This window comes from Astyanax mexicanus, chromosome 1, assembly GCF_023375975.1.
Source record: "Astyanax mexicanus isolate ESR-SI-001 chromosome 1, AstMex3_surface, whole genome shotgun sequence".
Classification (NCBI taxonomy): domain Eukaryota; kingdom Metazoa; phylum Chordata; class Actinopteri; order Characiformes; family Acestrorhamphidae; genus Astyanax; species Astyanax mexicanus.
Window position 1 is genome coordinate 113471651 of NC_064408.1, and position 15487 is coordinate 113487137.

The 15487-nt window shown below is 38.5% G+C and overlaps 1 protein-coding gene across 28 annotated transcripts in view; it reads right to left on the bottom strand.

The window, feature by feature from the left end:
- Window positions 1-15487, bottom strand: part of rims2a (regulating synaptic membrane exocytosis 2a) — a 314788-nt gene that overhangs the window by 54803 nt on the left and 244498 nt on the right. For 26 of the 28 annotated variants that reach the window (XM_022668728.2, XM_049467487.1, XM_049467508.1 and 23 more), the window contains one exon: window positions 3472-3716. In XM_022668728.2, coding sequence (XP_022524449.2) covers window positions 3472-3716 — 245 coding nt within the window. The remainder of the gene's footprint in view (window positions 1-3471; window positions 3717-15487) is intronic. The other 2 variants (XM_049467467.1, XM_022668738.2) reach the window with 1 other exon arrangement.

Consider the following 15487-nt stretch of genomic DNA (forward strand, 5'->3'; position numbering starts at 1 on the left):
ACTCATTGTCTCACTCATTCTAAAGTCTGTTTGGGCAAAGTGCACAAAATACTGAATCTCAGAAAGCTGCAGGAGAGCGGTGGTGGGCTATTTAACAAAGGTAAATACTTTTTATCATATTTTAACACACGCAAAGTCCATTTCACACCACAGCTCTTTTTCTCATTCATAAATGTTTGTAAAAATATGGAACTAAGGCATTTAAAAAAACAAAATGATGGTGTTTTGTGTTGTGGTTAGCTATGTAAGCTATGGAACTGTATGGAGTGTAATGTACAGTGCATTGTATATATTGTCGCTGTCCAATGAAAAACAAGTATCTCCAAAACAGAAATCTGTATAGGAGAGAAAAAACCTTGTAAACTTTCAAAGGAAGTCAATGTAAAAAGAGTTTATTTCAGATCATTTTAAAGAGTTTCTATTGGTCCGTTCATCAAGAAATTTTGGCACAGTGTAAGAAACAGTTTGTTCAAATTATGTAGTAAACTAAAAATCGACAAAAATGGAGATAAGTGTTTTTCATAGGACAGCAACGATATAGTGCACACAATAGTGGCAACTTTAAAATAAGACTACCTTTATAAAGGGTTTATAAATGGTTTACATTTACTTTATTAATGGTTACTAATTAGGTTGTAAATGCCTTAAAAATCATTAATAATCAATAACAATAACACATACGTAGAAAGGGCAACAATATAGATGCCGGTGGGTTCACTATTTGGCAAACAACAGGTCATTGTTGCCCTTTCTAAGTGTCTATGTGATATATCTGATTACTAATGGTTTTTAAGGCATTTACAACCTAATTAGTAACCACAAACCCTTTATAAAGGTAGTGTTATTTTAAAGTGGTACCAAAAAATCTTACCTGAACAAAAAAAAGACTAAATCCCATGTTTTAGACATTATTGCTGCTACTTTTGAATTGCATTTCGCTACTATAATAAATCTGTGTAATAAAACATCTAAATCAGCTAAACAATACACAGCCCTATAAAACACACCTCCACATCTCCATATCATCCATATACGATACGACTCTGCAACATTCACGCCAAGCTGCAGCTGTGATCATATGCAAGCGAGCGGAACTAAACGCAGAGCTGTGAATACAGACTCCTCAAGCATTGTGACAGCAATGAGCCCCCACCACCTTCACCTTCACCTGCCATCATTAATTTAAAGCATGCGGAGAGCAAGGGCCAGAGCAGCAGCTATGGTAACAATAAACACACACCACGGTCATTACAGAGCCCCCAGCTCCTCATTGCCTCTGAATATGAAACAAACACTCAGCTACGAAATGAAATAAATAAAAGCAGCGTCCACCTCACTCGCTTCAGAAGAGAAACAATACACACAGCAGGGAAATGAGTGACTCATATCAGCAGCTGTCCACAGAGGAGAGCAAGAAAGATAGAAGGAAGGAATAAAGAAAAAAGAGGAAAGATGGGAGAAGGATAAACCATCTCATTTATCTAGAAAAAGAAAAGAAAAGAAAAGAAGTGAGCATTCCCATCATTTTCTGCTCCTCCATCCTGTAGCGAATCAATCAGGGGTGGGCGATATAATGCAATAATATATCACGATACTTTCAAGATGATGTAATATCACGATACTGCACTGTCATGACATGCGATGTGTATCACAATAGTTTTTATATTTACTATAAGACTTACTGTGTGAATTTTTTTGTACTTCTGATGCTGAATTTTGTTTATTTGTTCATTTATTTCATATTTATTTAGATGTCGCTGCACAGTAGAATAGTGCACCTCCTCTACAGAGTCTGCAAAATCGTCCTTAAGGTTTTTTACAGTCAAACAGGGAGTTTTTAAGCAATCATATGAGCAATTCTTAATCTAAGTATTCTAACTATCTACTAAGTTTGTAAAGCACCATGCTTTAGCCTTTATAAGCTTCTCCTTTGTGTACTCCTATTATTGTCATATATCCCATATATGTCAGATTGTTAGCTGGCAGCTGCTTAGAGGAGCTCATAGCTGCTGATGCTGTTTTTTACAATGAGTCAGTCTATGTATGATGCTTGAAAATTTGCATTACCTTTCTTAACACTGATTATAAACTTATACAATTATAAAGCCATAACCCTAAATAAACTAAATGTTTTCTGAGATAAAGTTAATCTGAATTATCTGAGAACTCAGATCTCCCAAAAGTTTGCATGGTGCACCCTTCCATTTTCACTCAAAATTTGTACAAAAATAAAAACAATACACTAATCTTGTTTTAAAAATCTTGTTTAAACTAATAAATAAGTCAGCATTTCAATTTGTTGTCTTTGCAGCAATCAGAATAAAATAGCTGGCTTATTTAAGATGGAATCCTAACTTTGTTTTACTCAATTTTCCACCACTTCAGTTTCTGAATCAGTTTCTCTGATTTTGCTATTTATAGGTTTATGTTTGTGTAAAATGAACATTGTTGTTTTATTCTATAAACTACAGAAAATGAAAAATGGCTGAAATAACAAAAAAAGATGCAGAGCTCTAAGACCTCAAATAATGCGAAGAAAACAAGTTTATATTCATAAAGTTCAGACATCAATATTTGGTGGAATAACCCTGGTTTTTAATCACAGTTTTCATGCATCTTGGCATGTTCTCCTCCACCAGCCTTACACACTGCTTTTGGATAACTTTATGTCACTCCTGGTGCAAAAATTTAAGCCGTTCAGCTTGGTTTGATGGCTTGTGATTATCCATGATCATTAATTTGGTAAAATCAAAGAAACACATAATTTTTAGGAGGTCTCTTATTTTTTTCCAGAGCTGTATTAATAACCTATGTTGACAGAAGTATTGGAACACAAGCTCATTTATCGTTTCTGTAAGTATGCTTGTCACAATAGCCAATTGTGCTCTCTCGAGTTCTGTCAAAGAGAAAACACAGCTGGGAAATTATCAATATTATAATCCATTAATGCTATAAGTACCAGCTACTCCTCAACTTATCATTTTAACTTGATGGAAGCTTGAAGGCATCATCCCTGACTCAGCAACTCTAAGCTAATGTTAAACAGGCTAATGTTAGCATGTATTCCACACTTATTTTAACAGATATGACAAAATACATACAATACTGTCTCCTATGAGAATTTTTAATAATTTCTCATGTTAATTAACCATGTAGAATGTCTGTGTTGTAGCCAAGGGCTAATACTCAGAACAGTATATTGTGCCACAGTGTATCGTGATATATATGGTTATATCGCCCACACCCAGTGTCACCCCCGCAGTCAGAAGCTGTAAAAGGCAGTGGAAGTAAGACCTGTTGAACAGAAACAGTTCCGGCACTTAGCTTTATAAAGAAAGGGAAGGAGGACATGAGGGAGTAATAAAATTAAATAAGGGACAAGGAGAGATGGGAAAATGAAGAAAACACATTCACACAGAGAGACAGACACACAGAGAGACAGACAGACGTGGTCACAGCTCATCCTCTTACCTGTCTGGCTGAGTTGCGAGGCGCTGCGGCTCTTGCGGGACATGCCCACCACGGCGGCCATCTTGGCCCCGATGCTGGAGCGCCTCTTCTTGTTGTCGGTGCCCACCAGGCTCACGGCCGTGTCTGATTGGCTGCCGTCCGTCTTCTCCAGGGTGCACATGTCTCCGCCGATGCTGGTGCTCTTGGTCATGTTGCTGCCGCCCGTCACGCCCATTTGCCTGTTTTTCATTTTGGACGTAAAGTCGCTGTCAGTGGGCCGCCATCAACAAATGGAAGGAGCACATGGAGGGGAAAGGTAGGAGAGGGGAAGAGATTGGGGAGAGGGGGAAGGATGGAGGGGAAAAAGGGGGAGAAAAGGAGATAGGTGAACAAGGGATTCCATAGGAGATCAGGATTAGGTAGAAGGACGAAGGTTTAAAGGCTGGCTGTTAGAAGGCCATAGGTTTCCTCATGTTCCTTAATGATAGAAGTGCCTGATCAGGTTATGTTCAGTTTTACTCTAACACACCTCATCTAGGTAATAAAGGGGCATCTTCAGGGGCACCTGAATTCCAGACTTTAGCCCTATCTGGACAGGATTAGTTTTTCAGGGGGACGTCTGTGATATTGTGTAAAATATATCACACTCCTACTTAGTGATAAAACTCTTGCATCTGGACTGCAATTGAAAAAACAGCAGGACCAGTGAGTTGGCTTTTTCTCGGTCACGTGACATCATTGCGTTCAGTAGCTCCTCCATTTCCACCCGCTGTTATGTTTACATGGATCTCCGTGGAAACCTGCGCCCAAAGTGTAATTATGGTGCGTGGCAGTGGACAGATAGCCATTTTATTAAATCATCATATTAAGGTGATGAAACTTAGAGATGTGGATCCGGACGGGACTAAAATTGATGGAGGATCATGGAGTTCAGCAAAAACGTTTATGGCCAGATAGTGGGAGCCAAATGGGAGGGACACAAATTTTAAGAAGTTGTGTGGACATTTTAATATTCCTTAATTCACAGAGTCATGGTGTAAAGGTAATACCGTAAATGTGACCAGTTGCATCTACCTAGAATTATCCATCTGGACAGATGTAGATGTTTTCACAGGCCCCACAAGATAGCATTTCTCAGGATTTCTTTATTTTAATGGGAGATGGCAAAAGTCATGTGATATGATATTAGTTCTCGTCACATGACTTCTGTCATGTTAGTATAAATGTTCATATATTTTTAATCTTTAGTATTGTGTGTTTTAGATTTGGGTTGAAATTGAAGTCAGGCACTTCTATATTAAAGGAGGAAATCTTGAAAAAGGGGTATGTTTTTTATTTTTGTTTATTTTTTCCATTTTTAATTAAGCTTTAAAGAGCTGCTGTAGTTGTTTCTGAGACGACCTGAGCATTAGGACCTTAAATCAAGCCCAAGCATAGAGTGCAAGTACAGAACTGGCCTTTAAAAGCAAGTCATTTCCAGGAAATATAGCTGTGTTGTATAATAAACATTCAATGTAAAGGGTTTAATATAATAAATGGAGGTTTAAAATTAAGGTAAATCTATTTATTAGACCTATCTCAGCTCTGTTTAGGCTTCCACTCATATACCTACTTTAGAAAAACCCTTATAGGTTATGCCTTTAGGAGATATAAGAATATAAGATTTTTTTTTTAAGGCCTGTTGGAACATCCAGTTTCAATTGTCCAAGCTTCATCTATCTCAGAGTTTAGAAGTGTTTGTGCTAAATAATTCTGAGCTAGTCCCGTTTCTTTGTAATTCTACTACCTAATGCCACCATGCTTTACAGTTAGTACAGTCTTGCTGGGGTTAAATTGTTTAGCTTTATTCATTTAGACCCAAGGATGCTTTACAACACAACCAACACAGTTTTGAAAGAAGTGGCAGCCAATTGCAAACAGCATACTCTCAAACGGAAACAACCGTCCACCTGGAGGACTGCATCAAACACTAAGAGCATTGACCCAAAACGGAGATCCAATCCATATACAGGCACATTTGAACACAGGCAGGGACTTGAACCCAAGACCCCAGCACTGAGAGGTGAAAGTACAAAACACCAGGGCACTAAGGGCACTAATCCACCCCAACCACAAGCCACAAGCAATGAGTACCTACTGTGATTTGGTAGCATTTTACCATCACATTGAAAGAGCGGACATTCTAGAAATATCTGTGAAAACACTAAAGGGCTATTCATAGAGCCTTTTCATTTTTAAGTACATGCGTCAATTGTGCCCACATGAGGGAAATTAACCTAATTAGCATTTTTTTAAAGCTTTAACACTGAGGTCTACAATAGTGGTTCTCAAACCAACCAGTCCTCAGGGTCCTTCTTCCTAAAGAAGGTAACTAATCCACCTGTCACTCAGAAAGCACGACTGGTTGTTCTTTTTTTTGTGGACAGATGGCACAGACGGCACCATGGCATTTTCGAACTCTAAACTTCCAGAGTTCCAGAAATGGAATGCAAACATTTTAGCTGAAGTTCACGTTTTTGTAGCTCTTCTTTCACTGCTAATTACACTGGAGCATTTTTTATTTTCATCTTTTCATCTCTGCAAGAGATGCGAGACCTTGAGAGCTATCTCAGTTCAGAAATGTTTTGGCAGAAATACAGAAACGTGACTGAATCCAGGCTTCAGACCGGCTTTGATATAATTGACTTCTATATAGAGGCTGTTAATGAGATCCTAATGAGTATAAATGCGTCTAAACGATCACCCTGACTCCTTCTCCCACAATTCCCTTTGTGAGGGCAATTTAAACAAATCTAAAGACACAAGCGAATTCCAATCAGAGCACTTTGACAGTGCAGCTCTTCAGATGGAGCAATTAGGCCTTTAAAAGTACAGACAAATGTATCAAGCGTGCCATTACAAATTAATGTGACCTACATGCTGCAGCCTAGAACTGGAACTAGAGCTAAACAGGCTATGGATATGATTCTTAACCCCTTCAGACCTGACTTATGTTGTAGTGAAGAAAAAATATACAGCTCACTTAAAAATTATGAGTTTCTTTGATTTTACAAAATAAAAAAATAAAAACTCTGGAACATAATCAAGAGGAAGATGGATGATCACAAGCCATCAAACCAAACTGAACTGCTTGATCTTTAGCCACAGGAGTGTGCACATAAAGTGATCCAAAAGCAGTGTGTAAGACCGGTGGAGGAGAACATGCCAAGATGCATGAAAAAAAAGTGTGATTAAAAACCAGGGTTACTCCACCAAATATTAATTTCTGAACTCTTAAAACTTTATGAATATAAACTTGTTTTCTTTGCATTATTAGAGGTCTGAAAGCTCTGCATCTTTTTTTTTGTTATTTCAGCCATTTTCTCAATCATTTTCTGCAAATAAATGCTCTAGCACTACACTCTACACTATGCTACTTCCACCAGCATGTTTCACAGCTGGATCAGTAAAGATCTCAGCTTTACTCCTACAAAGATACCCCACGTCATGGTTGCTTTACAACTCAATCACTGCCTTGTCTGTCCTCCAGAGGGATTTGTGTATGTCCTTGTGGTTAAGCTGTGAAGGGCAGAGATTTCTGTCTGGGACAGCAGCCTCTTACTCCTTGACAATCTAAAACCTGCTTTACTGTAGACTGTGATGACATTGATGTTCCAGTTTCTGACAAGTCTGAGCCTTGATGGTTCTTGGATTTTTTCTGAACATTTGAACCAATTTCCACTTATTGCTTGAACTGATTCGGTATATGCATTTTTTTTCATAAATAGCTTCAAGAAACTACTAAAAATTATTGCCTCTTGTCTTGTCTAAATGAACAGTCATGCTTTACAGATCTGCACTGAGCTTTTTGGGCTTTCCAATAGTAGTACATTTTGGTCAATCCAAAAGAGACCATCAAACAAACTCTTTTTCTGCACAAAGCACAGAGCAACTACTGGCTGAAGCCAAACAAATCATGATCAATAGCAGGATTTTAAGAGCCACTGACCTAGACTAACTCAATTTTTTATAATAATCAACACTTATGATTTAATCATTTAAGTGGGTGTATGCATGTATGCAAAATGTGCAACAAATCCTTCTCTTCTATTTATATTTACAGGCACATCTAAAAAAAAATGAATATCATTGGAAAGTTATTTTATTTCAGATAAAAAGTTGAAAATGTGAAACTCATATATTATATAGATGTATTAAACGGAGAGTGATCTATTATAAGCGTTTATTTCTTTAATTGTTGCTGATTATGGCTTACAGCCAATGGAAACCCAAAAATCAGTGTCTCCGTACTTTTGGCAGTGTGGGCAGTGTGCCAAGTTCTGCTGGAAAATGAAATCCACATCTTCATAAAAGTTGTCAGTAGCAGAGGGAAGCATGAAGTGCTGTAAGATTTTGTGGGAAAACAAAACTGCACTGACTTTAGACTTGATAATAAAACACAGTGGATCAACACCAGCAGATGACATGTCTCTCCAAACCATCACTGATCATCAGAAAATTTTACATTTCATTTGTAAATGAAGGGAGCAGAGTCTGGAAGAAGAGAGGAGAGACACACAGTCCAAACTGCTCGAGGTCTAGTGTGAAGTTTCTACAATCAGTGATGGTTTGAAGAGTCATGTCATCTGCTGGTGTTGCGGATTTCATTTTCCAGCAGGACTTGGCACACTGCCCACACTGCCAAAAGTACCAATTGGTCTTATATAATATTCAAATTGTCTGAGACACTGATTTTGATTTTTTTAAATTGGCTTAAGCCATAATAATCCACAATAAAATAAATGAATGCTTAAAATAGATCACTCTGTGTTTAATACATCTATATAATATATGAGTCACTGAAATAAATGAACTTTTTAATGATATTCTAATTTTTTGAGATGCACCTGTACTTTTATTTAAAAAGAAATCGTTGAAAGTTTATTTCCAGGACATCTACTGTATGTCTGAGATAAGTATTAATATATAAACATCCCAGCACAATGTTTGCAATTGAAACATCATAACCATGATGAATGAAAAAATGGGTCCATTTTAAAATTTCTATAAAAACAGGAAAAAAAATGTGGACAAATGGGTTTTCATTGTGTGGATCTTCTCAAAATAGAATCAACACACTGATCTTCTGATTTTATCTCGAACACACTTCTTTAAAATTAGTCTGTCTCACAAATATCAATATCAATACTCAACTTCACTTAGTCAACATGACTCATGAGCAGTTTAGACCAAAATATTTGGCATTTTGACAGAAAATTACTATTTTAAACTTTCTACCAATTATCTACTCAAGTCCTCTCTCTCTATACGAGTTAATCATGGATTTTAATAGATAGATAGATAGATAGATAGATAGATAGATAGATAGATAGATAGATAGATAGATAGATAGATAGATAGATAGATAGATAGATAGATAGATAGATAGATAGATAGATAGATAGATAGATAGATAGATAGATTGTCATCAAGTCATATTTTTAGCCAGGCACTTGTGGTTTTACTGACATGAGCTGGAGGCGTGGACCTTATTATGCAGGCGGCCCGCAGAGAGGCAGAGCAGGTGAGCTGCTGCCAGCCTGTCTCCCTGTCACTCTCATCATTCTGAAAGGTAGGTCAATGCCTGGCTGTCAGCGACGGGGGAGCAGATAGAAATTACCTCGTCTTCATCTCCATAATGAGAAGGTCTTAGGGTGGCTTTCAGATACAGATACACACACTCCTACTACTACTGCTGCTGGAGATGCAGAGCAGTGCAGGGCACTAGCACAGTCAATTAAAGTCATTAAAGCTGCCACTACAGTGCTGCTTCACTGTGCTCTCCAGACCGGAGTGACATTTGTTATGGAAATGGGAGTAAAACTAATTATTTTGATGCACTTTGCAGTTCAATACTAGACGTCCTAGTCTCAAAAGTACATAGGTAGGACTCTTGAGTGGTCCAACGGGCTAAGCTCTGCCACTGTGATCAGGATATCACTGGTTCGAATCCTGGCTATGCAGCTTGCCATCAGCTGCCGGAGCCCTGAGAGAGCACAATTGGGGATGCTCTCTCTGTCTCTATGGGTGGGTAGATGGTGCTCTCTTTTTCCCCTCATCACTCCAACCAAAGGGTGATGTTGATCTGCACAAGGCTGCATCTGTGAGCTGATGTATCAGAACCACATTGCTGCGCTTTCCTCCGAGTGCTCTGTGATGCTACTCAGTAATGTTGCATCAGCAGCAGCTTGAAAAGAGGCGGTGGCTGACTTCACATGTATCAGAAGAGGCATGTGTTGGAGCATCACTAATGATAAGAGGGCGTCCTAATGAGTGGGTAATTGGTTGTGTAAATTGTAGAGAAAATAGGAAAAAACTAAAATGATAAAAGAACACATGGTACACATGTACCAACTAAAGAGAAGGTGATACTATATCTTTTGAGGACGTAGACGCTTAAATATAAAGGTGCTTCAAATGGTTCTTTAAACAAAGGCGTAGAGCGACGACTTCTGGTGTAAAGAAGCAAAAACAGCTAGGTGGCAGATAAAACTACTAGCCTGATTTCGTGGAATCCCTATATTGGCCAAAATGTACACAGCATGTAAACAGTCATTTTTAGTAAGCATATTTTAGTAATACAGTCTTATTATAGTGCTGGGCAGTATACCAGTTCATCAGGTATACTGGAGGGGAAATTAAAACCAGTGCACTTTATCTGAGGAGCTCCTGCTGCTGTTTGAGTGTTTTTATCTTGAGTAAAATAGAAAAACAACAGCAAACAGCAATTATTCACTCAAAAAAGAGATAAATTAAACTACGCAATCAATCCCCAGCTCAGAGAGAAAAGTTCCTTTTGTCCCCCAGAAAAGCCCAGAATCATTCCTGCGTACAGAATCATTTATCCCAAAACTCCCCAAAACCACCAAAATATTTGGCATTTTGACAGAGAATGACTATTTTAATTGTTCTACTAATTATCTACTCAAGTCCTCTCACTCTATACAAGTTAATCATGGAATTTAATAGATTATTTAATATATGCATTGTCATAGGTCATATTTTCAGGTTAGGGCCACATGTGCAATAATAATGTTGCAATCTCAACTAAGATAAAAGAGACAGTAAGCAAAAGCCAAGGGGGGACCCATCCTCCTCTGGTCGAAGCCTCTCACAGTTATCGGCTATTTCTTGGCTGCCTATTAGTGCTGTTTGTTGAGACACACAACAATAAAAAACTTACTTTGGTAGAAAGAATAAACCTAGATAGACTTAATAACTATGCTGTATTTCAAAGCAAACTATGGTAGACGTAGTGATGGACCTTTTAACGTCTAAAGATCCCTCTAAGATCCATTACCTTAAGGTTATGGAGCAACTACTGCAAAGTACAGCAGATGAACGTCTCTAGCTAGACCCAATATTAAATAAAACAAGCTATGGCAGACCTGTGGGAATGGACCTGTGGAGGATGACTAAAGATCGCTCTTAAAAATCTCTTCCTCTGAGGATGTATAGAAACAGTACAGAAGCAGGAAAGTAGAGCAGATGAACATCTCCAGGGAAACACACTACTGTGAGTGTGTGGGAGTGAAGATGTATGGAAATGGCCATTGTTAAAGATGGAAATGGGAAGAACGTTCTTCTTTCTCTGAGGATCAGTTGCTTCAACGTGACACACTTATATTTCATGGAGGTAAACCAATTTCCCTCTCAGCGCTGGTCTGTGAAGCTTCAGCCAAGCTGAGAAAGTGCTGGAGAAATCCGCTGTGCACACAGAGATCACACATGGCCCGGGTGTAAATGCCAGGGCACCGAGTCCTGGCATCTTCTGCAAAGCATCACAGAGGGACTGTGACACCTCGACAGCGCTTGTGTTCTGCAGGATTATTCTCTTTAATGCACCTCGCCTCACCTCGGCTCCAGCACCGACTTCAAAAGCACAGCCCACAAACACACTGCACTTTTAATGAAGATGCCATTATTTAATGGCACGCCTGCCTGGAGCCTTCCAGTGCTTTCCAGTGCCTAGCAGAGCTTCCTTTCACAGAGGAATAAGAGGATAAGGGTCAAACATTCAAAAGGGTGCTAATACCCTTGTTTACAGCCAGACGTAAATTCTTCTGGGCCCAAAAAGTAGTTTTACAGAGGAACTATGTCCAATGAAAATAAAAAAAAACTATATAAAAAAAACTATGTTTGTTCATCTACTTCCAGATCAATGAGTACATATTTGATACGTTACTGAGTATATAGCCCTCAATGGCATGGGCTACCACAGTAACCATTTGGAAACCCCAGTGCAAACACTGCAGACACCACAGCAACCGCCTGGGAACCACGGCAATGGCTTAGCAAACCGTTAAGCAAAAGACCATTGCAAACTACCAAAAAATGAAATGACACTGCTACCACTTACAGTGCCATCTCCACTGTAACCACCTGGAATTTCACTAAAACCGCCAAGCAACCACCTATCAAAAGTTAAAAGAGAAACAGCATAGCAATCTGGAATCCAATAGCAGTGCCATAGCAACCATCTAAGATATCACAGCAACCACTTAGACCTGCCAGAGCAAGCACTTACAATACCATTACAACACCACAGCAACAGCCAAGCAACCCTCATGAAACTCTATAGAATCCATAGAATCAATAATCAAATCAACACCACACCAACCACCCTGCAACATATATAAACCACTAGCAGAGTCATGGCAACCACTGTAGGTTGGCAACACTGTAGCAATTACAGTTTCTGAAGTAGAAGAAACAGTTTCTATTTTCTATTAACCAAACAGAAAATTCCAGCAACTGCCCGGAAGTGGGAACCACTTAATGATGTGCAACCACTCTAGTTTGAATTATTATAATTGATCTTTGCATTCATTTTCTCACTATAAGACAATTTGGAGAAAAACAACTTAATTTATCAGCCAAGTCATGTTTGTGTTTGTATTTTTGCACTAGAGTTTACAGACTATCAGATTAGACTAGCACCATACAAATGGTGTACTGCTGTCATTTTCATCCAGTTCCACTGAATCGCATAGAATTAAATTACTCTTACAACTTTATCCCTTTATTCTAAGGATGTATAGCTAATGCCGACCTGGTCATTTTAACTCTTCATTACTTACTTTACATTAGCCTTGTATTTTAGTGCAAAACCAGACAAGCTAAAATCAAATCTTTGGACACTGAGGAAGTTGCGATGCTCATCGTTGATATCTTAACACCATTAACAGTCTATTTTCATGCCTTGTGCCTGCGCCGTTAAAATACCATAGAAGTTTAGGAATATAACATATCTGATGGGTGTGGTGGTCTGGAAGTGAGGTGTGTTCAGGTGTGTGTAAATTTCTGCCGTGTTTCTATCTTGGTGGTGGGAAATACACCCAATCCTATCTTTTTACATCAACAATAAACAGAATAAATAATAAAATAACACTGCTGTCCCCTTAAATGAGCTGCTGGTGTACCTTCACAGCGTGAATGAGCAGATATATTGTTAAGATGTAAACGTGCCAAAGTCAGAGCACATCTGGCTTTTAAAGGGAATGACAACTGGCACACTGATTGGTTTATTTCATATATGTCTTTTGCGCGTTTCAAGCTGTGCATGGCGTATTTATGGCAACCTCACAATACCAATCACACACTGACATGCCCTAAACCCAGCTGCACAATAGATCGCTAAAATTGGGCCCTGAAAATCTTTTAGCTGGTGAATTACAGTTAGAGTAAAGTGCAAATTAGATTTTGGCTGAATCATCTATTTAAGGTTTTTTAGGTTGAATCAAATGAGAAGAAGCGTACAATGAAGAGGCTGCCAGAGGTGAGTGTTAAAAGTTAAAAGCTGAAGGCATAAATAAGCGTACCCTGACAAGTCACGCTCTTCATGAGGAGCAGATTCTGGAGCCAGCTCCAAAAACATGCCTTACCAATTATGGTGAAAGAGACCATTAGCAGCAATCTACCTGACCCCTCATGCTCCTGCAGGAGGCTTTGGCACACGCAAACACACACGCCGGTCCCCTCAACTAAATGTACTTGGAACAGTGTAGCCTTTCTCTGGGGAAACGTATGCTTCCTGGCCCCTGTTGAACAGCATGTTCCACTCATCCAGATTGCGCTAAGTGCATTCTCATCTAGGCCACGATGTTCCTCCTCCAGTTCCTCCAGTTAAAACAAAAACCATACAGCACTATCAGTGGGAGCGCATATAGGCTGCAGCGTGGTTAAGTCCATTTGCGAGTCTATGTGCAGCTACGCTCTGGACGAAATTGGATTAGCGCTAGCGCTGGAAGCTAAATGTGATTAGAAACCTTCTTTCATTGAAAATGCCTTGATTAGAAACCGCAGGCATGATCCTGTTTGCCCAGAAACGTCTGACGTTCAGTTTTGCAGGGTTTGATACATAACAACGGTACAAGCAGCCAGAAGATATATTTATACAACCTTGAACACTTCGGTTCATCTGCGCACTTAAAATATATTAAAATATGGCTGCTAAAAAAAGCATTTCAGGAGATGGTTGTTGGCAGATCATTTGTCTAAATAAGATATTTGAATGTGATGAACCTTAAAAAAGTTCAACAATTTAAAAAGAATCGTTGGGTCAGCGATGCGTGCAGGACATGTTGTGTTTAAATAGAATAGAATAGAATAGAATAGAATAGAATAGAATAGTTTATTGTCGCTGAAAAAACAATGTTAAAAACAATGTTAAAGCAGTGAAATGCAGTTTTAGCGTCCTCTCACTAAGGCAGCGTTTACAATAACAGACTTAATAAAAATCATAAAAAAAAAAAAAAAAAAAAAATATATATATATATATATATATATATATATATATATATATATATATATATATATATATATTTAGCACCATATCAATAAGATAATTCAGGACAATATATTAATACTGAGGAGAATATAAAAAGTGCAATAAATAATATTATTTAAAGTGGGGAGTGCAAAGGTGGGGAGGTAGGTGGAGGTGGAATGTCCATCAAAATAGATAATTGTCTTTAGCTCCTCTGGATATTCTTCACAATGGGGATAAAATGACATAACCTACAAATTGGGCAAACAACTGGACAACTGGAAAAGCAGAGCCTTCTTATTTTTCGCTTTGAAGTTCCTCATGATCATTGCATGAAGATCCAAAGACAAGTTTAGTTTTTAGTTTTTTTTGTCTTTTTTTTTTTAGTTCGATGAATATTTGGTAGTCAGTTACAAGGTTAAATACACCATCCAGTAGGGCTGTGTATTGGCAAGAACTTGTATCAATTTTTTTTTTGTATCACAATACATGGTTTACAATTGATTCGACCACAGTTAGATCCGACCCTGCAATGTGAGTGGCTGAGAGGTGTTCTATGAGTGCCATTATCAGCCGGTAATGCACTGTAACCAAAGTTCTGCGCCACATACAGGTATCTTTGCAACGATGCAGCGCTTACAAGCCAAACTTGTGCAGCTACAAACAGAGCAGCAATGGAACTACTGTTAACAAACAGATCGTATTTTCTCATCCTCTTTAACTCAAAATCTTTCAATAAACAGCGATAATGTAACTGTGGTATAATCAAAATAATAAACTCAAGGTTCGTGCTATGCCTATGACGGCATCACAGTAGTGCCAGTGTTACATGTTATAGCACAAAGCTCGAGTGTATTATTGCATAAAATCTGAATACTGCACTGCCATCTAGTGGGTGGAGTTTAAACATAAAACAAAATGAACCACTGTCTGCCACAAATCTTTTACATTCATTCAGTCAGGTCATGGGTGAGCCGGAGCCAATCCCAGCAGCCATCAGGCAAAAGGCAGGGCACACCCAGAACACATTTACACCTATGGGAAATTTCAAACATCTCCAAAGTCTTTGGATTGTAGGAGGAAAACCACACAGACAAGCGGAGAACATGCAAATGGCACACCCAGCCAGGCCTCTTGTTGTGAGGCGACAGCATTACAAATTTAAATTGTAAATTTAAATTGAAACTCAATAGAACACAATACATTATTTTTTACACCCCTACAATCCTG